Source organism: Anabrus simplex, chromosome 1 (genome assembly GCF_040414725.1).
Source record: "Anabrus simplex isolate iqAnaSimp1 chromosome 1, ASM4041472v1, whole genome shotgun sequence".
Classification (NCBI taxonomy): domain Eukaryota; kingdom Metazoa; phylum Arthropoda; class Insecta; order Orthoptera; family Tettigoniidae; genus Anabrus; species Anabrus simplex.
In genome coordinates this window covers 902,242,853-902,267,693 of record NC_090265.1, presented here as the reverse complement: position 1 = coordinate 902,267,693, position 24,841 = coordinate 902,242,853, and the positions used below count along the sequence as shown (strand labels likewise).

The following is a 24,841-nucleotide window of genomic DNA, read 5'->3' as shown; positions in this document are numbered from 1 at the left end:
ATTAAAAAATTGAAACTGGTTCCTAATTGCCAAATTGCAATTGCTCTTCTCTTTATTCTTCTATAAAAGCAAAGCCACGGATTCCGTATGCTTTCTTTAAGTCCGCATGTCTATGTAGCTGTAGTATTAGTTGTGAAATAGGAAACATTGTTAAAAGGAATAATATTTACAGTACTGTATTTATAACAAGTTAGTTAAATAACAGATCTCATAGCTGTAGAGTCCTTCACTCGTCCGGTTGACTGAGGCATCACATCATATTATCGCTCTCTCTCAATATACCACATGACTTCAGAAGCGTGTTTAGGCTTCTCGTGAATCTTCTGAGATGTCTCATCAGAAAGGCATTGAGAGGTTCTCGGGCTTATCGAGACATGCACCCTCGTTTCCCATCCCTACTTTTAAGTAGATGGTAGTCAGCAATTTGTGATTTGTTAGTGTACTTCAGTCATGTATTCCTGAAATATTGCACTTTTGATCATTCAATATTGTAGTATGTAAAGTGAATTGTATCCCAAAATTTCACTTACAATTGTACAATCGACCCTAAGTTGGCAGTTTGTCTGTATATTTGTTTTCAGTCATTTCAGGAGACATTATTGCTTTGAATGTAACTTTTGTTACCCCATTATTGTGTGTAAACTTTGAATATTTCAGTAGAGTGGGGTGTCCGTTTTTCTGTATTTCATTATACTTATTGTCTGTATCAAGCATACTATATATCACAGTACTTAGTTTCTTCCAGGTGCACATAGTTAGAGCCCTGCATGGATGTGTCTATCCGCAAATTTATCCGTGGATATTTGCAAAGTTAGTGTCTTGGCGGATACAAACTGTAGGCCAGTGTAGATAATTTTGCTGATAATTTCTAAATAATGATGTTTATTGATTTTCACACAGGTATACACTTGTTTTTGCTTGTAGTTGGGCGACTGTTGACATTGGTATGGGAGAATGGATATATATAGAGCCTTGAGATCATAAAGCCGTAAATCTGACCTAAGCCTAACTGGCTTCTGCCCGCAATTATTGGAAGGAAGGAAGGAAGGAAGGAAGGAAGGAAGGAAGGAAGGAAGGTACAAAGGTCAATACGTAGGTAGTTGTCTCAGGAGAAAATCCGTCGTAGATCTGTGACTGTAGGAGTTGTGGTGTCGGGTGTCAGGCCTATTGTATTATGTAAACAGATCTATCCATTTCAATATCTTGGGTGTAATATTGTGTAGGTAAATATTTATAATATCCGCGGATAACCATTCACGGATGTGTGTGCGGATGAAGGAAGTGTGTATATGGATGTTATTTTGTATATCCTTGCAGGGCTCTACACATAGTTCTGTCTTGGGAGCTAAGTTTATGTCACCCCTGTACCAAAGCTTGTGTTTATAATTGATGTTTGTTTGAGTTTTGTTTAGTAGTTGTATGCACATTCATTTAATTAGGCATTCTTGGACATAAGTAACTTGGTCCTCATTTTGATATGTTTTGGATTTGGTTTCATTTGTTTTTCATTTAGCTGTGATAATAATGGTCATGCAGTACTGTTATTTGATATAAGTTAACTTTGGAATTCTTACCTGCAGGTTCAATGGCTCCTTGAAAACTATGAAACTGCTGAAGGTGTGAGTTTGCCACGTTCGACACTTTACAATCATTACTTACGGCATTGTAGTGAGCACAAGTTGGAACCAGTGAATGCGGCATCATTTGGGAAACTTATTCGTTCTGTGTTCCTTGGTCTACGTACTCGTCGTCTTGGAACCAGGCGAGTAGATCTCAGGTTGAATTTTTCTTGTTTGTTAGTCAACTTTCGTCACATAAACCCAGCCTGTTGCAGCTACAAAATTGTCCATTTAAAACAACAGTCACTACCACTATCCAGCTATTCCATTGGATAAAGTTTCCTTTTTTCCCTTTCTTTTTTTAAATGTTATCTTACTTCCTATGCTAACAAAAGCATAAAGAGGAAACTAATGTAATAAGTAATGATTAACTAATCATTACTCTGTTATAAGTATTCATTACAAATGATTTAGTTATTCAAACCATTTGTGAACCTGTTCCATCCTGGTTGTTTAGAGGCAATTTCATTAGCACGTGTAAAATAATATAAGTATAGTTCAATTCCTTCGATGAGTAAAATTAATGGCTCACGATTTCTTGATGGCTTGCAATAAATTGATTTCATTTTTAAGAGCTGTCGATAGTATTCATAAATTGAAACGGCAGTCAAATAATAATAATAATAATAATAATAATAATAATAATAATAATCATCATCATCATCTCAGGATGAAAACTGAAATTTTACTGTGGAATGGGATTCTTGAAGATGCCAGTAAATTTACTGAAATAAGAATTTAAATACTCTTAAATGCCAGTCTGAAGTCCCAGCTTTTCATCCTGCAACCTGGAGCAGAGGAAGGTAGTATCTAAACAACAACCTGTGCAGCAGTGCTTGTTCTATAGAAAATGGCATGAATATGGAGCTCTTGGCTCATAAAGTGTTGAGCTGCTATCATGGTCTAGGGGTTAGCATATCAATTTTCTACTGAGTTAACTCGGCTATGGAGGATCTAAGTCTTTGTCTGAGGGTTGAAATGGGATGCTCTCTTTCTGGTGGGAACAAATAGCAAAATAAATTGGTTCAGATCCCATTATTAGGAATCATAGAATAGATTTTGCATGATTTCCCAATACAGCAAATGTTTTTATCCCAACTGATATGTTTTAATAAACTCCATTTTTGACTAATGTTTTTCTTTATTATTACACACCTGCCAAGTATTCTGGTTTTCCCAAAAAATTTACAGATTTTGTTGTGTGTGTTTTACGGTTGTATGGATGAGCAACATTATTGTACAGATTTTGAATATCCACATTTGTTTGGCTTTCTGCAGTCAAACAGTATTTGTTTGACATTCAATATTAGCTGGAAATACGAGATGCAGTGTTTGAAATTCGACCGGTAAATGTATCGTTAATCACATTACCACCGGGCGAGTTGGCCGTGCGCGTAGAGGCGCGCGGCTGTGAGCTTGCATCCGGGAGATAGTAGGTTCGAATCCCACTATCGGCAGCCCTGAAAATGGTTTTCCGTGGTTTCCCATTTTCACACCAGGCAAATGCTGGGGCTGTACCTTAATTAAGGCCACGGCCGCTTCCTTCCAACTCCTAGGCCTTTCCTATCCCATCGTCGCCATAAGACCTATCTGTGTCGGTGCGACGTAAAGCCCATAGCAAAAAAAAAATCACATTACCGATTGTCACCGTGCTTTTGTCACCTGTTCGACTTCAACTGCTACTTCATTCATTAGATGTTCCCAAGCAATTAGCAGGCTGTGATTTTGAAGAAAAGAAATCAGTGAAAAGTAGCAGGCTATGAATTTATATATAATAACTTTAGTAACTGCGTCGTTCTTCGTAGCAGCTGAAAGGCTTTGTCTGTGTGTGTGGGTGTGATTAGCATTGGTGGTAGTTCTGAAACTCGTGGAATTGTGTGACGAATTTGTAAGCGATTTAGTATTTTTAGTAGTGTTCGTAATGAGTTCAACTAAGAAAAGATGATATCAATTTTTCAGGGAGGCATATTCTGCTGAATTTCCTTGCTTTATAAGATCACGGAAAGACGAAACATAATGTATTCTGTTCCATGTGCTCGTGTGATATAAACGCTTCTTAAGGAGGAAGAGCAGAATTAGTAAATCAAATTAAATCTGTTAAACACATCTCCAATATAAAATTTAAGGATGGCAGTCAGAAAATTAATTTATTTTTTACCTCTTTTGGAGCCGACCTTGATATAGTAAGAGTGGAATGCTTGTTCACTTCATTGTTAATTGAACATAATATGCCCGTCAGCTGCTGCTCTGTTTAGGAAAATGTTTCCAGGTTCAGAAATTGCAAAAAATATGGCTGTAGTCGTACGAAAACCACACACATTTTGAAAGAAATGGGTACGGATTCAAGAAGGGAACTCGGTTACATGCAATGTGAACCATTTTTGTTAGCTACAGATGGGAGCAATAATAGTAATGCCAAGCTTTACCCTATTGTCATCACCTGTTTTCTGGCAAAGCAGGAAAAGATAGCTCAGTGTTGTCTGTCCCAACCTTGGTGTGTGATTCAACGGGATGTAATATTGGTCATTTGGTAATTTCACAGAGTGTTACAGAATACCAATTCAAAATTGTGTAGCTTTTAAGGAAAACACAGTCATCTGTCTTCGTACTGGGTTGCTCATGCCATTTGATTAACTTGGCTGCTGAGAAAGGTGCAAGCAGTTTGCTTGTTAAAGTTGATGAACTATTAGACGACATCTTCTATTATTTAGAAAATAGTTGTAAGAGGAAGGAACACCGTAAGAAATTCCAAGAGCTTCACAACAAGAAAACGAAGAAGATACTGAAATATGTTTGCAGAAGATGGATATCGTTAGGAAGGTGTCTGCAGAGGCTGTTAGATCAGTAGGATCCACTACTTAGTTTATTTAACCCTAAAACTGTGGACCGTCTTTCTGCTTCGTCAAGTGCGATCGTCTTTCTGACAGATGGTGTCTTTCTTCTGCCACAGATTTATAACTGGACGCCAGATGGCACTAATACAGATACCAGTTAAATAGTGATACTTTTATCTTCACTTTTGAAAGTCTTTGTAAAACAAGCAACAGTATGGAGAAGTTCATTTAGCTGTAGAAGTGAAAGTATTTTCATATGTTCCTAGAATCAAGATGGCAGCCTGCTTTGTTGACTATTCTGAAATCGAGTGCTTGATTTCCGAAGATCTTAGCGACAGTACTGATGGTGACAGTGATTATTGTGTTAATTCCGACAAGAAAATTATTCCTGAAAGTAATGAAAGTGACGGTAAAGTACGAGGTGCCTCGGAAGTAATGGAAAATTCCGATAACCGGAATGATGTTCAAATTGGTGCAGGTTATATTATTGGCAGTACGTTAATATTTTAAGAAACCAGTGAAGGGATAAGTGTGAACTGTTGATATTTGTGTATATTGTTATAAATACTTTGATCGCAACACAAAAAAAGAAACTGCCCTAAGGAAACCAAAATAAGCTGTAGGTTCAAAATTCGTGAAAAGAACTCAAAATCAGTTTCGAGAAAAAATATGTTTTTCTTAGCTTTTGAAATGAAAAGTGAAGAATTGTGTGGGGAAAATGTAAGAACATACCTGTGTATTTCAGGATATCATGTTTCAGGAATAAATTATATATCACAAATTATTTTCTTAGAGCAAAATATTTCAACAATTCCCTTTGTTCAAAGAAAATTATAATTTTATATTTCGATAGTTAGAAATCGTTACAATTTTTTAAAATTATTTCTGACATCTTCATATTGATCAATCAGCTTTCTGTTGGTGTATAATATGTATTTATTGGGATTAATATGAGTTTACAGGGATGATTTTAATTTCATAGTGTATAGTGAGGAAAATAACTGCAGCATTTGACAAATAAACCTGCAGCAGTTCTAGGGTTAAAGATGAGGTGCTTGTTAATGCTCAGTGTGCATCAACTACTAGCTTAACATCATTTACGATCCCAAAAGCCGTGCCTTGTAGTTCCAAAGACCATGAAAAGAGGAAAGCTATTGAGTTGTCAGAATTGGACGCTCCCAAAAGATTCGCATGTGTCTCAAAATCTGACACTCCTGTGCTAAAGCAGAAGAACACTATTCAAAATTGTGATTTTTTTAATGGTTATTTCATCAAGCTTAAATGGCATACGCTTGCCTTCATGTATGCTGTCATTCCTTTATTTGAGAATCTCAATTCTACACTTCAGAGTGCTTCCCCTCACATTCATAAACTACTAGAACTGCTTTCCAGATTTGTTAAACCGAAAGTGATCAAAAGTTCCCTTTTATTAAAAGTTCCATACCATTCTAGTGAGAATCAGAGAGGCAGTGATGAGCTAGTCATTAACGTTGAGGCAATGAACTTGATGAAGAAACTTAATGCTAGAGATAAATCAACAGTCTTTTCATCTGCCAGGGGTTACTTCTGCACAGCATGTGATTGTATTATTAACAAGTTCCCTCTCAATGATGAAGTACTGAAACATGCAAAGGTTGCAGATGTTTCAAAAATTTAAGATGCCCAGTTTTCTTCTGTACAATTCTTTATAGAAAGATTTCCATTATTGCTGCTGAGGAAGGACAGTGAGTCAGTTGAGGATGCAATGAATATGCTTCAGAACGAATTTGTAGCTCTTCAGATTGATATTGATGAGTGTGTTACAGTTGAGAGTGAGAATCTGACAGATGGCACCAAAAGGGCTCGCTTGATGAACATTCGTGGAGCTGATGGTGTTCCTAACTATGATAGGATATCCTGGCTAATGCTTTCTGTTCTGACTCTACTGCACAGCAATGCTGAGTGTGAACGTGTGTTCAGCTTGGTGAAAAAGAGCCAAGATCAGTTTAGGTCCTCAATGTCAAATGAAATTCTGGAATTTATTTCTGTTTTGAAAACCAGAAGTTCTTGTCTATATTACTAAGAGTAGTTTTCTTCCAGAATTTCTGAAGAAAACAAAGAAAGCAACTCATCTCCATCTGTCCTCTCCAAGCTGTGGTGCATAATGTGAAATTGACAGAATTTTGTAAATAAGTGTACATGATTAGTTTAATTTTGACGGTGACATTCATATTGTGACCCGCAAGATTGAAGTGCAGAAAAACACTGCTTGTGTACTATGTGAACTCTTCCCAGTGTTAAGTGAAAACAGATGAGCGCTCATCAAGAATTAACTTTGTGTATTTAAATTCAGGGGTGATCATAACATGAATTTGATTTGTATTAGTATTGTTTGCAATCTCTCCCTTGCCGTCCTTTTTCACTATGTCTCAAGACTTCATGACGCATGTGTGTGTTGTAAAAAAATTTCCGCTTTAGGATCTTCCGGATTTCTCTTTTTGAAAGTTGCCAGGTATGTTATTATTATTTATGAATTAACAGAAATGCCATCACCCATGTTATTGGCATTACCTCTCAAACAACATGAGCATTGATATTGAAAGAAATAGGACCTGGAAAGCTGAAAATGTGAAAGAAACTTTGTTCCAATAAATGTTGTAAAGTTGAAGTAGAGCAGGAGTTTACTGACCGTAATTTGATTGGAAAGGTAGACAGGAATCAAGCTGTTACAAGGATGCTTAACAGTTTAACAATATTATACCCAAACTTCTTCGAATCCCTATAGTCATCCTAGGCTTTGAAAGTACAGTACACTTCTTACTATCCAGCTCACAACTATCTGGCCTAGTTAAAAGATATATCTGTAAGAGGAATAATTTACTTTGCTATGGCAATGCAAGTGGGTATATGCTATGATCCTCCTATTATGTGCAGAACGCAAGTTACGACATGAAAAGCACAGATAACCCGGCCCTACTATTTGCTCTTTGTTTTGTCAGTTGAGTATTGGATGTCTGCAATTTACATTTGCCGCTGTTCCCTGTTATGTTTGTAAATTGCTTTTCGATGTGCTTCATTGCTTTTAATTGAAGATTACAAAAGGTTGGAGTGCCTGTGAAGGAGAGCCTAAGTTGGTGTTGGTGGTGGTGGTGGTGGTGGTGGTGGTGGTGATTATTGTTGTAAGATGAAGTACAACTAGGCAACCAGCTTCTATATAACACTAATCAGAGAGAAAAATGGAAGGGATCCAACACTTCGAAAAATGAAGATATCAGCCAAAGAAAGACAGGGCCACGAAAGGCATGAAAATGAAAGACTCCCTAGGCCTCGAGTGCTCTAATACCGCCGGGGTCGGAAAAGACCAAGAGTAGACCAAGGGAGGTCAGATAGGATAGATAAAAGTGAGGCGCCTGGCACAGGTAAGTGGAAGCAATGCCAGGACTCGGCTAAGGGCCCTGCGGTCGTCAACCCACACTCCAAAGTTCAGAGCCCATGGAGCCCCTATTAGTCGCAACTTACGACAGACAGGGGATACCGTGAGTGTTAATTCTACCGCCTCCACCCAAGCTAATGGAAGTGGAGTGAAAAGTAAGAGAGACTATGGTGAAAGGTAGGCATAAAGAATTTGAGGAAGCTTTATTTTTGTGCCATGAACAGTTAAGAGGAAAAGGCCTGCCTGTTACCAGGCTGATATTGCAGGAAAAAGTATTGCAATTTAAGCAACAAATACTGCAGTGGAAGGAGAAAATTCAGAATTTACTGAAATGGTTAAATCACTGGAAAAAAACAGTTCAGTATTTACCAGGTTACCATAAGAATGGAGGCTTTATCTACTGATAAAGAGGCTGTACCTTTCTTCAAAGACCATAGTTTTAAGCTTATTGAAAGGGAAGGAATTTCTGGGGAGCAGTTGTACAAATGTGATGAGACCAGTTTAAATTATAAGACGTTTCCTCCAAAAATGCTTGCATCAGAAGAGCAGCTGCTGCACCAGGATACAAGAAAAGTAAGGAATGGGTCACCATCTTGGCTTGCAGCAATGCAACTAACCTTGACCTTGTAGGAAAAATAAGAGGTTTAAAAAATACTTTTAAAAAACCAGTTATCACTGTCCCTGTATTACACGCGCATCAAGAGAAATCATAGGTGAATTCAGAAATCTTCAAAAAACTGGTTCCAAAATGAATTTGTACAGACTGTAGAAAAATATTTATTTACTTTCACCACGTCAAAATCTATTTTGTGTTAGTTTCTGTGAAAATGAGTGATTACGTAGATGCAACCAGGGACCTGGCTGGCTGCAGACCTGAAACCAGATGTTGTAGCCCGCCACCGATGAGTGCGGCGTGCGGAGCACAGACTTGCTTTGCTTCGTAGGCCGGCCAAGACATGCCGCCAACTAGAATTTCTTAGGCTACCGAACACAGGCTCTCACCCACCTCCACAGGGAACGGGTCCCTTCACCATCTGTCATCGCATCTCGCTACTGAAATGCATTTTAATGTCAAATAATTCATTCGAATCCTCAATTTCACTTTGGTTATTGCTGTGTAAAATCATATGCCGACCTGATTGGGTTGATAAGTAACGTCACATATTGCGTCATTTCGTAAGCGTTTTATGCTGCGTAGCCGATCGAATTGGGGACAGTGTTATGTCATTGGGTGACCAAAGAGTCTCTTGAGATACTGCGGCTAATTTTTTCTGTGCTAGAATGTTTGCGACTTATAAATGTGTGCAGTTAGTATAAGAATTCAGTTGCACATTACCTAGCAACCAGCTGTTGTTGGACCAGCGTAGCTATTAATAAAGACCTATACTGCCGGTCTGATCAAACTCCTGTGACAGCTAACGTGTTAGTTTGTGGCAACGCACCTTCTCATCCGGCCACTGATGAACTCTCTGGTGGAGACATCGAAGATTTACTGAATGAGTTGGCTCCGCGATTAGGGTTGCGTAGCTGTGAGCCTGCATTCAGGAGATGGTGGGTTCGAATCATCCCCTTGGCAGCCCTCAAGATGATTTTCTGTGGTTTCCCCATTTTTGCACCAGTCAAGGCCATGTTCACTGCCTTCTCAATCCTATCAATTTCCTGTCCTTGTGTCACCAAAATTCTTCCATGTTAACATTATGATAAACAACTAGGGAAAAAATACACATCAAAGATTTATTTTTACCAGTCAGTGTGAGGGCTGTTTGTCACTGATTGAACCCGGGTGTCCTTAAAATGCTAGAGAAAAAGTTTCACCAGCATCTTCTCATTTTGTTGATATCAGTGATAGATAATAATGGAGACTACTTAATCACTCTGATAAAGATTAACATTCTAGATATCCCTCTGTGGATGGAGGATGCAGATGGAGAATACACTCACGGTATCCCCTGCCTGTTGTAAGAGGTGACTAAAAGGGGCAACCAAGTGATGATGGAATTGAAACGATGAGATTACTTGTGATTGGTACTGTTATGTGAGGAACACCATGGGTCGACTTTATCACTGTGAGGAACGCCATGGGGCTGTGATTAGTATCATCATGGATGGGTCACCATGGGTTTACGGTATTCATGATTCTCACCATTATGTGAGAATCACCATGAGTCTGGGCGTTGCCTGTGATTAATACCACTATATGAGCGACACCGCGGGTCTACGTTGCGTATGATTAGTACCACTATGCGAGGAACACCACGGTTCTGTGCTGCTCCTGTGATTAGTACCACTATGTGAGGAACACTATGAGTCTGCGTTGCCATTATTTGAGGAAAACAATAGGTTTGTGTTTCCTATGAGTAATACATTACCTGTGATTAGTACCACTTTGTGAGGAACACTGAGTCTATGTTACTTGGTTGCCTATGGGTGGTACCATAATGTGTGATACACCATGGGTCTACATTGCCTGTGATTAGTACTACTATGTGAGCAACACTATCACTATGCGTGGTCTGTGATTAGTATCATATGTGAGGAACACACAAATCTAGTCGGCGCTTATGATTAGTCCCACTGAGTGAGGAAGACCATGGGCCTGTGTTGCTTGTGAGTAGTACCCTTATGTGAGAAACACTGTGGCTCTGTGCTGCCTGTGAGTGGTGCTATTGTGTGTGACATATCTGTAATTTGTACCACTATAGAAACACCATGGTTCTGTTTAACCAGTACTGATATTATGTATGTCCAACTTGTGTCCCATTCTCTGCGGGGTCGGATATGAAGCGAGATGAATCTTCGTAGCAAGTTTCTACGACTTGATACCCTTTCTGACATCATCCTCATCACAGGACATATAATTTTACAAAGTTTATTCCACCTACTCAATACAGTACAATAATTGCAATGTCTATAAATACATTACAGTATGTTATCAAAGGACCCTATGTGGGTCATCATCAGCCTAAATAAGATACACTTTTGATTTGCCGAAATCCTAAGACAAAATAAATTTGTGGAATAAAAATTAGAAGAGTGAACTGTGTATGTGGTGCGGTAATATACATATAAAATGGTGGAGTGGATGAAATATTGATGGATAAAATTATGTTGTACTGATCAATGAAAATTAAAATTTCAGGTTAACATATGTTGCAATTAGACTGTAAGAATAGTATCACAATGATTTTCTACATTGATGATTAAAATTGAATATTAAAAGTATAAAATGCCGGTCTGAATACAAAGTCCAGATGCTTCTATTGAATTCTAGGTTTCAAGTGCATCTTCAGGTAGAAAATTGAATGTTTGCGTGTTGAACATTGGCGCAGAGAGTGTCTGTCTTGCTTAACGTCCAGTATTTCTGATACAGAAATAAATGTAGGCAAAACCATGCGACTTCTTATAATATAATGGACCCTTCCTGTGATATGAGGAGAATTCTCAATCCAAGTTGGAACCAATAGAACCTGATGATGAAAAATTTAGAATTAACACAAGATTTTTAAAGAAAATGGCGAATAACGAAGGAAAAGAGTGAGTATTCACCTTGCACGCAATGTGAACGACTTGACCGGTAGTGTGCAACTAGAGTAATGGAAATGGCAAGGAATAGGAGGGGAGGAAAGTTGGTGATGGGAGGAGCAACCCAGTGGAGTGCGTGGCGTGCGAAGGGAGGGGCGGGGATTTGGGAAGCGGCTTAAGGCGGGGCCGAAGGGGGTGAGGTGGGGCATAATGGTGATTGTATCGACGAAGGACCTTTAATTAACTTAAAGAAAGGTTTTTGATCCGCTAAATTGTTTTTCCTGAAATAGGTAATGAATAAATAAAATAAATTTTGAGTTATTTTTATGTACCGTAGTAATTTGTTTCAGTCTCTTTTTTCATTTATTCAGTATGTTATATATTTTTAAGTTAATTATGTATTTCACTGGTTAAGTGTAAGACAGGGACACGTGTTCCTAACTTTGCCAGTTAAAATAAATCATATCTATCTATCTATCTATTTCGTTAAGGTTATAGTTATCATTAAAATACTGGTCCAGATGTATATAAAAATTCTCGATTATATTAAGCAGAGGGCCCTTGTTAGCTATTTCGAGAATGTCTGTCTTGTTCAATATTCATGAATTTATGATTGTAATCGACCATATGTTGGCCGATAGCCGAATATTTATTGTATTTGACTGCATTGATGAGTTTGGAATATCTTATATTAAAACTTCTTCTGGTTTGCTCTACATAAGAAATAACACATAACACCTGATTTTGTCTACCTGTTGACCTTGTTGATGTGTGACATTTTATGCAGAATGTGTGTACTGTTGTTATTGATTTTGAATGCTATTTTTACACCTTTTGTTTTGAAAATATTCGTGATCTTATGAATTTCGTTATTAAAAGTGAAAGTGGAAAATGATTCGTATTTAGATAGTTCTTTCTTAAGTGTTGTTTTAGGACGAAATTTATGTTTATTGATTATACTTACTATGAAGTGGCTATCAAAGTTGTTGAATTTTGCTATACAGTGAACAGTATTCAATTTAATGGAAGTATCTTTCTCGGCCATGGGTATGTTGAATGCTCCGTGAACTAGGCTTTTTTGTGAGGTTGGGGGCGAGTTGAAACTTGACGAACAGTAACTGCGGATTGGGTGGGTTTTCTGTCAATTTTATAGGTTAAAGAATCTGGATGTCTTAAGATGGTTAGATCTTGAAAGTTGATCTTTTGATCTATTTCTGATCCCAAGGTGAATTTGTTGTAGGAGTCGATACTATATACCCCTTGAAGGGTGGTGGGAGCGTCGGTTGATTTTTCATTTATAATTGCTAGAACATCATCAATATACCTGGCCCAGAAGAGGATGATATCGAATTTGTTGTTAATTGTGGTGTGCTCAAGGAAATGAGGTAAATTTCTGCAAGAATACCTGAGGCCGGTGAACCCATTGCCAGACCGTTCTGTTGGTAAATGATACCATTGAACATGAAAAAGTTGTTGTTTATGACCAATTTAAGTAACAAAATAAAGTCTTGAATCTCTAATCTACTCAAACGATTATTTTTGTTATTTTCAATGATGGGAATTAACTTGGAAATTTGAATGATGGGGTACATATTTATAATATCAAAAGAGTGGAGAGAATAATCGGGTTGCATGCTGAACTTATTTAGTTTATCTATTAATTCATATGTGTTTTTAATGGATTTATTAGATGCAAGTTGGTAGTTGTTCCTTAAGAACCTTTGGATAAATTGTGAAGTTTTGTACAATGATTGGGCGAATGGAACACAGGCCTTATGTATCTTCGGGAGAGCTCTGGCAGTAGGAAGGCCCGGGTTCATACTTATAAGTTGACTTTTATCTTGTTCAGTAAGCAGAAAGGAAGTGTTTTTTAAGGCTTGTTTGAGGAGTCTTTGAACTTCTTGCATAGGATCTTTTTTAATTATGGAAAAGGAACTTAGTTCAACTACCACAATGATCAAAGAATCAGAGCTAGCTATCACAAAAATGCCATTAGATACACAAGACGAATTAAGGATTGTGGTTAAAAAAAAAAAAAGAAGCTCAACAATATCCCTTCGCGTAAGTACTCACCCAACCTTTCTGACAACATTAGTAACAATAAAATAATAGGCGAGCAAAAACTTCTGCATGCTCTAAAAAATAAAATAAAAGACAATGATCTAAGTGTGACCAAAGCCGACAAAGGCAACATAATAGTAATTATCGATAAAAATTATTATATAAGTAAAACAACTGATTTCATTACAGGTAGTTCCTTTTCTGTAATTATTCTCTCCACTCTTTTGATATTATACATATGTACCCCCCCCACCATTCAAATTTCCTAGTTAATTCCCATCATTGAAAATAATTTGAACAAAAATAATCATTTGAGTATATTAGAAATTCAAGACTTTATTTCGTTACTTAAATTGGTCGTAAACAACAACTTTTTCATGTTCAGTGGTATCATTTACCAACAGAACTGTCTGGCAATGGGTTCACCGGCCTCAGTTATTCTTGCGGAAATTTACTTCAATTTCCTTGAGCGCACCACAATTGACAACAAATTCGATAATATCCTCTTCTGGGCCAGGTATATTGATGATGTTCTAGCAATTATAAATGAAAAATCAACTGACGCTCCCACCACCCTTCAGGGGCTAAATAGTATCGACTCCCACATCAAATTCACCTTGGAATCAGAAATAGATCAAAAGATCAACTTTCTAGATCTAACCATCTTCCAGATTCTTTAACCTATAAACTTGATAGAAAACCCACCCAATCCGGTTACTATTCATCAAGATTCAACTCGCCCCCAACCTCACAAAAGAGCAACATATAATAGCCTAGTTCACCGAGCATTCAACATACCCATGGCCAAGAAAGATCTTTTCATTGAATTGAATACTATTCGCAGTATAGCAAAATTCGACTTTGGTAGCCACTTCATAGAAAGTATAATCAATAAACATAAATTTCGTCCTAAAACAACACTTAAGAAAGAACTACCTAAATACGAATCCTTTTCCACTTTCACTTTTAATAACAAAATTCATAAGATCACTAACATTTTCAAGAGAAAAGGCATAAAAATAGCATTCAAAACCAATAATAACAGTACACACATTCTACATAACATGTCACACATCAAGAAGGTCAACAGGTACGCAAAATAAGGTGTTTACAGGCTCAAATGTAACTCGTGCACTAATATTTCTTATGTAGGGCAAACCGGAATAAGTTTTAATATAAGATATTCCGAACACATCAATGCAGTCAAATATAATAAATTTTCGGCTATCGGCCAACATATGGTCGATTACAATCATAAATTCATGAATATTGAACAAGACACGGACATTCTCGAAATAGCTAAAAAGGGCCCTCTGCTTAATATAATCGAGAATTTTTACATACATCTGGACCAGTATTTTAATGCTAATCATAACCTTAACAAAGTAACGGAAAAGTCCAATATTTGATTTGATTTATTACGTATTTCAGGAAAAACAATTTAGCGGATCAAAAACCTTTCTTTAAGTTAATTAAAGGTCCTTCGTCGATACAATCACCATTATGCCCCACCTCACCCCCTTCGGCCCCGCCTTAAGCCGCTTCCGAAATCCCCGCCCCTCCCTTCGCACGCCAGCACTCCACCGGGTTGCTCCTCCCAGCTTTCCTCCCCTCTTATTCCTTGCCATTTCCATTACTCTAGTTGCACACTGCTGGTCAAGTCGTTCACATTGCATACAAGGTGAGTACTCACTCTTTTCCTTTGTTATTCGCCATTCTTTTCTTAAAATTTTTTGTGTTAATTGTAAATTTTTCATCAGCTTCTATTGGTTCCAACTTGGATTGAGAATTCTCCTCATATCACAGGAAAAGGATCCATTATATTATAAGAAGTTGTATGGTTTTGCCTACAATCAGAAATATTGGACCTTAAGCAAGACAGACACTCTCTGCACCAGTGTTCAACATGCAAACATTCAATTTTCTACCTGAAGATGCACTTGAAACCTACAATTCAATAGAAGCATCTGGACTTTGTATTCAGACTGGCATTTTATACTTTTAATTTTAATCGTCAATGTAGAAAATCGTTGTGATACTATTCTTACAATCTAATTGCAACATATGTAAACCTGAAATTTTAATTTTCATTGATCAGTACAACGTAATTTTATCTATCAACATTTCATCCACTCCACCATTTTATATGTATATTACCGCACCACGTACACAGTTCACTCTTCTAATTTTTATTCCACAATGTAATTTTGTCTTAGGACTTCGGCAAGTCAAAAGTGTATCTTATTTGGGCTGATGAAGACTCGCATAGGGTTGAAACTAGTCCCTTGATAACAAATTGTAATGTATTTATAGACATTGCAATTATTATACTGTGTGGAGTAGGTGGAATAAACTTTGTAAGATTTTATGTAATCTTAATTCAATATGGAACCAATTATGAAATTCATAATCTTGAATTGTCAGAGGAGTTAATGAGATGACATGCTGTTTGATAGTAGGAAGGGAGAGGGTGAAACCCGGTGTCGGCACATTGCCTACTCCTATTGAATAGCACCAAGGGTTCGGCTCAAGGCTCTACGTTTCCATCTGGTGGACAAAACACCATCAACAGCATCATGCCCTCAATCCATATGAGCACTGCGGGGTGGTTTGGAATTTAATCTAGGCTTTTGGCATGCAATCTAGTGCAGTGATGATTTTTTGTTTCCTGCTATTAAGTTAGACATTAAATTTACCATGTGTACATTATTTTGATTCTTGGACTTTTTTTTCTGTAATAAATTATAAAATGTACAGTACATAACAAAAATTTATAAACTACTAACCTCTACTAAGAAGTCAGACCTTCTGTATAATATTATCCTAATTCTAGCAGCTGAGTTCATGATGAACTCATCAGTTATTTGGTTGGTTAGCTGATCTTGTTTCCTATAGAAATCCTCTGTTTTTCTTATGTGCCTGCATGCATCTTTCCACCGTTTGGTAGTCACTGAACATGCTACATTGTGAAATATTTGTAACATGCCCCACGTTAAATTTTGTATTTCCTTTTTTCTTACATTGTCTTTTATTTGTACCCATTTAGGCTCAATAGGGTTAAATTCACATAATTACACCGTGTCCGATTTCTTTTGCAATCCTGTCAATTTCCTCTGTACTGTATCATGGTTTATACAGCTACATGAGTTCATACACTGATAAGCAACTGAATTAGAGATAGCTGTCATTAAGGCAAAATGGTCCTGTAGTCTGCCTGGTGAATGTAGTAGTAGTAGAGTAGTAGTAGTAGTAGTAGTAGTAGTAGTAGTAGTAGAGCTTGGCATGTACCTGCAAAATAGACCTAGCTCTGACAATGTGAGTAACAATTGGTATTAGAGCATTCGAGGTCTAAGAGGTCTCATTTTCATGCCCTTCATGGCTCTTATCTTTCTTTGGCTGATTCTTTTATTTTTTCGAAGTGTTGAATCCCTCCCATTTTTTCCCTCTGATTGGTGTTAATATAGGATAATTGCCTTGTTTTACTTCCTCTTATAACAATAATCATCTGGGTGATAGTGGGTTCAAATCCCAAGGCCATGGCCACTTCCTTCTCATTCCTAGGCCTTTTCTATCCCATCGTCGACATAAGACCTATCTGTGTCGGTGCGACGTAAAACAAATATTAAAAAAAAAACAAAGAAAAACAAAATCAATAATCGCCACCACCATCGCATGTCATGAGGCAAAAAAACAACACCCGATCACCAACATTCAATTTAGATGACTTTCTATCTTTATCATACTTATTTTTGACCTTCTCATACGACACAGATATTCTTCCTGGCTTCATTCCAAATCCTTTGAACATCATTAGGCTTGGACAATTCAGGTAGAAGATCTTTGATATACAGCACATTAGACATGGGGGAGTATGCGGTATAGCTGAACATGAGAGACATAGGTGTCTTACCATGTGATTACTGAGTAGCGGAGTTGAAGGCATGGGCCAACCAGTGTAGACAAGAACCCCATTTGGATTGATTATCATGGTGATACGCAATCAGTGCAGACTTTAGGTTCCTATTCAACCTCGCAGCATATGAAGGATTTGGATAGTACGGGGTGGTAGTAATGTGGGAGATGCACAGCTCAAACAGATACCTTTTGTATGAATTGCTAGTGAAGGAACTAGCGTTGTCAGAGACTAGAAACTTGGGAGGACCAATGGATGCGAAAATAGAATTTAGACAGCTGATATAAGTATGAGAGTTAGTGGATCTGGGGGGAAAGATCCAACAAAACCAGGAAAATGCATCTATACAGACAAAGATGCGAGTGTTTCCTAGAGAAGACCAAGGGAGGGGACCTACGAAATCGATGAACAACCTTTCTAAGGGACGGGAGGCTTGTGACGATGACAACAATCCAACACGGTTATTCAGGTTAGGTTGACTAATGGCACAAGATTTACAGGATTTGATCATATTTCTGATGTCACTGTCCATTTTCTTCCAGACAAAGAACTGCCTGATTTTCAGTCTGGTTTTGAAATTACCTAAATGACCTCCAATGGGAGAGCAGTGATAATACCTAAATATAACTGGTACAAGAACCTTTGGGACAACGATTTTTAGGTTATGGTTCTTCCGACCCTTACCAGCAGAGAACACCCTTAGATAAGGAGTAAGGTTATACTTCAGTCCCACCATTAACTGTGTCGATGATGCTTTTCAACTCTGGGTCAGTTTTTTGATGATCCCTAAATTCGTGGTACAACAGAGGAAGATCGGTAAGGATGGCACTAACACCAACAGCATTAGCTTGAAGTTCTTCCACATCAGGATTCACATCAGTGCTGTAATTTCCATCAAACATCCTACTCAAGCTATCAACAGTGACATTTTCAGAACCTCTAATATGCCGAACATTGAAACTAAAGGATGAGATTTGAAGTGCCAGTCTAGTTATCCTTCCGGTCCTTTTGGGCCGATTTAGCACCCAAGAAAGAGCCTGATTGTTGGTCTCTAAGTCGAAGTTCACATGTTCGCTAAAGGGCCTAAACTTTTCTAGCACAAATAGCACAGCTAGACACTCCAGCTCATAGATGGAGTATTTACACTCCAGATTGTTGAGGACCCTGGATACAAAGGCTACAGGTCTACGCCCATCTTCATGTTCCTGTAGGATGATACTAGCAATAGCTCGGCCAGAGGCATCAGTTTGAACAATGAAGCGCTTATCGAAATCTGGGATTGCCAACACTGGGGCATTGGTCAAGGCAACTTTCAATTAATTGAAGGCTTCCTGTTGGGCACTATTCCAAGTGAACTTAACATCTTTCTGTGTAAGATGGTTCAATGGAGCTGCAATTTCTGCAAAGTTGGAGGTAAATTTTCTGAAAAAGTTCACCATCCCAATGAAACGGGCGACATTTTTAACATCCCTAGGTGGTGGGAAATCTCTGATGGTCTGAGTTATGGAATGATCATTTGAAACACCTTCAGACCAAACCACATGCCCGAGGAAGGACATGCTAGGTCTGGTGAATGCAACTTTGGATAGCTTCACAGTAAGTCCAGCCTTCTTTAGGCATTGCAAGACTTCCCTAACATGTTCCATGCATTCCTCAAAGGTGTTGGAAAAGTTTACCAAATTATCCAAATAGTTGAATACAAATTTGAATTTTATGTCCGAGAGGATGGAATTTAACAATCTAGGTAACACTGCGGCACCACACGATAAGCTAAAGTGCAATCTCAAAAACTCATACAGATTCCAATCAGTTATGAAAGCAGTAAGGGGAATATATTTCTTAGAGAAGGGTACTTGGTAGTACGCTTGGATCAGGTCTAATACTGGGAAAACTTTTGCTCCCGAAAACCATCCAAAACAAGTGTGCAAGTCTGGCAACAGGATAGATTGAAGCACAATCTTACTGTTGAGGGCACAATAATCTACAACAGCTCTGAAGCTGCCAGAGGGCTTAGATACCAAGAAAACTGGGGAAGCATACAGTGAAGTAGAGGGTCTGATTACACCATCTTTCTCCATTTGTTCAATTATCTTTTTTAACTCAAGCATTTGAGGTGGCGAAAGACAGTAAGGGGGAGATCGAACTGGCTGGTGGTCCGATAACTCAGTATCGCATTCCAGAACGTCATTCAAACCTAACTTGCTAGTGAAAACTTCCAGAAACTCTTTACACAGAGCACGGACTTGATTAGCTTCAGCATTTCCTAAATGGTTTAGAACGAGGCGATCACTGTCGCTAGGATCATCAGACTGAGGGTAACTAACACAAGAAACAATAGGGACCTTCAATGGAATGTTAATTAGGTCAAATTTTAGACTAGGTGAAAATTTGAAAAAGAAATTTCGACTTTGTAAATCCAACACAAGTCCGGCACTAGACAAAAATTGGCACCTAGAATCAAATTACAGGAAAGGTTAGGTGTCACCAAGCACCTGATTTTCCAAGTAAAATTACCGATCCTTAACTTGACCTTCACCGAACCCAAGATTTTCAGAAACTGACAATTGGCAGAAAAACATTTGACATTGGTATGTTCCAATTTAGGCAGCTTACGTGAGGTTTTCATCTGGTGGTACCAAACAGAATTAATTAAACATACCATACTACCAGTATCAAGCAGAGCATTCACCAGTTCATTATTAACCTCAACAAAAGCACAAGTACCATGGGAGGGAACATGAGCCAAAATCTTGTTGCACAGAGGTGGGCAGATAGTCTTTTGGGAAGAATTTTTGGCTTGTAGTCATTGGCCACTATTTTGAATCGACAAGGGGCAGTTCTTTTTGAGGTGCTGTTTCGAGCCACAGGTATAACAACCACTAGAATTATGCTTGGAAGTTGGACAATTGTTCTTCAAATGATTCTTGGACCCGCAATTGAAGCATTTACGACCATTTGCATCTTTAGAGTTTGGAGAAGCAACGGGATAGGCCGGGATAACAGGAGAGGGAACATTGACAGGTCTCGAAGTATCCCTGTGTTTAACATCCTCCACAAATGAACACGCCTCTTCTAATTCTTGAAAATTGGTCGGACACTGTGATAACGAAAAGTAGGAGCGTTATGAAGGAGATATACCCTTTAGAATCCTAACTACCATTTCCTCTTCGGGAACAGAGATTTAAAAAACTTTACAGTAGAACCTTAAATCCAGAACGTAAGCAAGCAGATTTTCGTATAGGAACTCCGTTCTAAAGCAGTGCTGCGCAATTAAACTCTGGAAAGCAAAAGAGGGGATGAATTTAGCTAACACAAGTTCATGAAAGGCATTAATTGACAAGTTTCTAGATATAGCTTCCAAAATTTCCCTCTTTAAAATCCCTTCCCAATGAGAAAAGAGGGCGCGGAAAATACCTAAGTCATCAACTGAATAGACGTTTACCAGTGTCGGTTAGCTCCACAAGAAACCGGAGGAACTTAATGCTTTTGTCAATAGAATTAACAGAAAAGCTTCTCACTCCACGAAAAACTTCTTTTAAACAGTTTGGAGGGGAAACAGAATTTAACCTGGACATCAAACTTTCTAAAAAGGGTGCTGTTACGCAGCATGAACTTTGGTTCTGAGGAGAGGACACAATATGGTTTGAGGGGATATTTGAGGTAGGTACAACAGGATTGTTTTTCTGAAATCGTCCAGTTCTCCATATCCCTGATGACTAACAACAGGTCCAGATCAGCAGAAATACCTGAAACAACTGTCAACAATCTAGCACATTTAGATATGAGTTTAGCATCGGGCTTGATCGATAGTAGATCTTGGATTCGCCCTGAGTAGTGGCTCGCTCTGTCCCTCAGCCGGTTCAAGCCCCAGGGGCTCTGAACTTTGGAGCGTGGGTTGGCGACCACGGGGCCCTCAGCCGAGTCCTGGCATTGCTTCCACTTACTTGTGCCAGACTCCTCACTTTCATCTATCCTATCCGACCTCTCTTGGTCAACTCTTGTTCTTTTCCGACCCCGATGCTATTAGGTTTGGTGAGGGCTAGGGAGTCTCTCATTTTCACGCCCTTCGTGGCCCTTCTCTTTCTTTGGCCGATATCTTCATTTTTCGAAGTGTCGGACCCCTTCCATATTTTCCCTCTGATTAGTGTTATATAGAGGATGGTTGCCTAGTTGTACTTCCTCTTAAAACAATAATCACCACCACCTCAGCCTGTTCACCTGGGCTTTCAATGGAGGGAGTTTCGTGAATTCTTCCCGGATAATGTTTATTTCATTAAGAGCATCACAAATGATATTTAGGTACTCACCAACTCGGTTCTTGTCAATTACAGATAGATTAATAGGGACGTGGGTGTTAGCTGATAGCAAGGCAGCACATTCGGCAATGGTACAGGCAGGTTCAAACCCATGAACAATTAACTCGTACTCCAATTCAGCACGTCTGAGGGGACTCGGAAACGGGACAGGATATGACATAGACATAAAGACAAAATTAAGAAAAGAATTACACAAAATACTTGCACTTCCTTTCACAAGTACTTTTTACAATTAGAGTTGTTTTCTTTTTTGTTGTTGATTTCCGTTCAACCTCCAATCACTGCACTGTACACATAACAAGGGAAAAGGGGAGGATCTCGCTGCACACAGTGGAAACAACTTACATGAAGCACAGATCAATAGTGAAACAAAATACAACCGCACTCTGCTACCACTCAAACTGCACTGTCTACAGGGCAAACCCGCAACCCCTAGGAAGGCGAGCCTTAACGTTACCCACCCAATAGGAGTCCACCAGGCAAGAAGGTTTGTAGTTTGTTAGCCCCTGAAGGCAGTTAAAGCTAACACTAATGAAAGGCATAAAAAACAGGCAAATGGGAGAGAAACAAACGCTTACCTTGGGAAGCGCGATCAGTGGGCTCAAAGGCCGCATTCAAAATTAAAAGAACAAACAGTGACAGTGCTGAATCGATGTAAAGGAACGAAAACCACCAGTCTTTAGGTAGCAAAAAGCTTCAATTGAAAGTAAAAATTGTTTGAAAGACTGAAAGTAAATCAATTTAAATTATTTTAAAAATCAAATGAAATGTTGATTAGCTTGAATAGTTATAAAGGAACAATAAAATGTAAAGCAATTTAGGTTGTTAAAAGGAAATAAAATGTTGACCTCCATAAGAACTTTAAAAAAAATCTGAAAGAGTTAAAGCTCATAGTTATGACTGGTTACCTATCTTAAAATTAATTAAACTAAACACTCTCTTAGATAAAATCGAGTGTGTTAATTCCATTAGGTTGCCTTAAAATCGCACAGAATTAAAACCATTTCCCCACCAAGGGGACTGATGCAAGGATGGTATCTTCACTATTAAACGAGAAAACAAATCGCCTTCAAAAATTAAAATGCCAAGATTAATAGACGGCGAAAATGAAAAAATGGGGAACACATCACAATTAGTGCGCTCGGAAATCAACAAAACTCCACTGAATTGAAAGCACAATTAAGTCACACCGGCCCAATCAAACCCAAATCTTAACAACAATCAAATCAACAACCACCGTTGCTAGGGGACGCCAAAAACAAAGCAACGCGTCCACCCAAAAAACAATAGAACAGGCTCGGCTCCAAATTAAATGGCAAAAATCAACTAAACAGGAAAGAGTAATATAAAGACCAGAAACAAACACATGAGAAGGTAAAAATTACTTAAGCTTAAGTGAAATACTAATACAACTTTGCGAGGACCGCCTTGATTTACACAGATAACATTACCCTTCTGGGGTGAAAATTAGAATAAAACCTAAAATTAAATTTTGAAAAACTGTCCACACCATGTATTGTTTACACACCAAGATGTAACTTCATTAATCGAAACCGTCATAATGTAATGGACATACAGGGAGATTATTATTATTGCAGATGTAGTAGAAGTTAAATTTTAACATACGTAACCAAAATAATTCCTTTTCTTTCTTCTTGAATTTAATCACTTTCTAGGTAGTATTCCCCTGAGTAATATTAATGCTAAGACTGACAGTTTTAATCCATCAGCAACGAAGCAACACACAGCCCAAAGGATGTTACCTTTCACATGATGAACAATTAAATGAAAGGAAAGCAGATCAATTACTCGTAGTATACACACGAAGAATAGTAGAGGCCAACATGAGAGCTTAATGGGCTCCAATGCCCATAGAAAGTTAGTTTCATCCAGGGTCAAAGCCACAGACCCACGCCATCGCGCTGAACAGACACACACACACACACACGTACTCATCATGGCTGCTCGACTTGGACTGGAGCGCGTCTCCACGCCAATAAGAGTGGCTTGACTCTTCTGCTTCCAGCGCGCGCGCAGAATGCCTGAGGTAGTATCGGGAGTTCAAAGGCTAGACATTAGGGCGCAGCACCATACAGACTGAGTAGAAGAATGTAGTCAAATACTATACGAAGATGGCAAGATATTCCACTTTAAATAGGATACAACAGTGTTCATTGGCAAGAAGCCCATTGACACGAATTTTGATGGTAATAATACCGGATATAAAAGGTTTACAAGGGAGGTCTTTTTACTTAAATACTGTCACAGTGTTTATATAAGGAAATATCTATACCCATCAGAGCTACAAATAATATGTGGAGAAAGAGAAATTGGATAAAGAGTGATGAAAAAAATTGAGAGAGAAAATCATATGAGCAGTTGGAATTAAAGCAGAAGGCTGAAGACGTAATGGAGATGAAAAAAGAACAACTTAAACTGAAAAGGGCTAGTAAGTGATAAATTGTTTGAGGAAGGTATTGAGAGAGTGGCTTGCATTTAATAATTTTGTTTGTTTAAATTTACCGTGTATTGTTGTATTAGCAAAAAATGTCTGTCTGTAATGATTTTAATTCATTTCCCATCCAGGAAAATAACTGTTTCATTTTTAATATTTTTGCTGGAGTTTTCACGTCACATGAACTCATCAAAGGTTTTGGTCATGCAAGAATTGGAAGGGGCTAGGAGGGGAGAAGGAAGTGACTGTGGCCTTGATTGAGGTACAGCTCCACATTTGCATGGTGTGAAAATGGGAAACCAAGGAATACCATCTTCAGGGCTACCGATGGTACGATCTCCCAAATCCAGGCTCACGGTTAAACACTCCTAACCGCACGGCCAACTCTCTTGGTGTAAAATATTTTTAGCATGTGTGTGAAGGTTATTGTAAAAGTGTACTCTTTTACATTTTTATGAAGCTTTTTTTTTTTTTGGTAAATTAAAATAAATGCTTAATTTTTCAGATATTTTCTTAACTAAGTAATTATATAGGAGTGCTTTAATATAAAATATAATATAAAGTTATAACTTCAATGCACCTTAAGACAAATGGTAAGAACCTCCATGGCTCAGGCGGCAGCACGCCGGCCTCTCACCGCTGGGTTCCATGGTTCAAATCCCAGCCACTCCCTGTGAGATTTCTGCTGGACAAAGCGAATGCGGGACAT

At 38.3% G+C, this 24,841-nt stretch overlaps 1 protein-coding gene across 5 annotated transcripts in view; it reads left to right on the top strand.

Moving 5' to 3' along the window:
• The window catches only part of Rfx (regulatory transcription factor Rfx), a 560,573-nt gene that overhangs the window by 425,606 nt on the left and 110,126 nt on the right, over window positions 1–24,841 (top strand). For all 5 annotated transcript variants that reach the window (XM_067136615.2, XM_067136614.2, XM_067136617.2 and 2 more), the window contains one exon: window positions 1,581–1,762. In XM_067136615.2, the coding sequence (XP_066992716.1) occupies window positions 1,581–1,762 (182 nt within the window). The remainder of the gene's footprint in view (window positions 1–1,580; window positions 1,763–24,841) is intronic.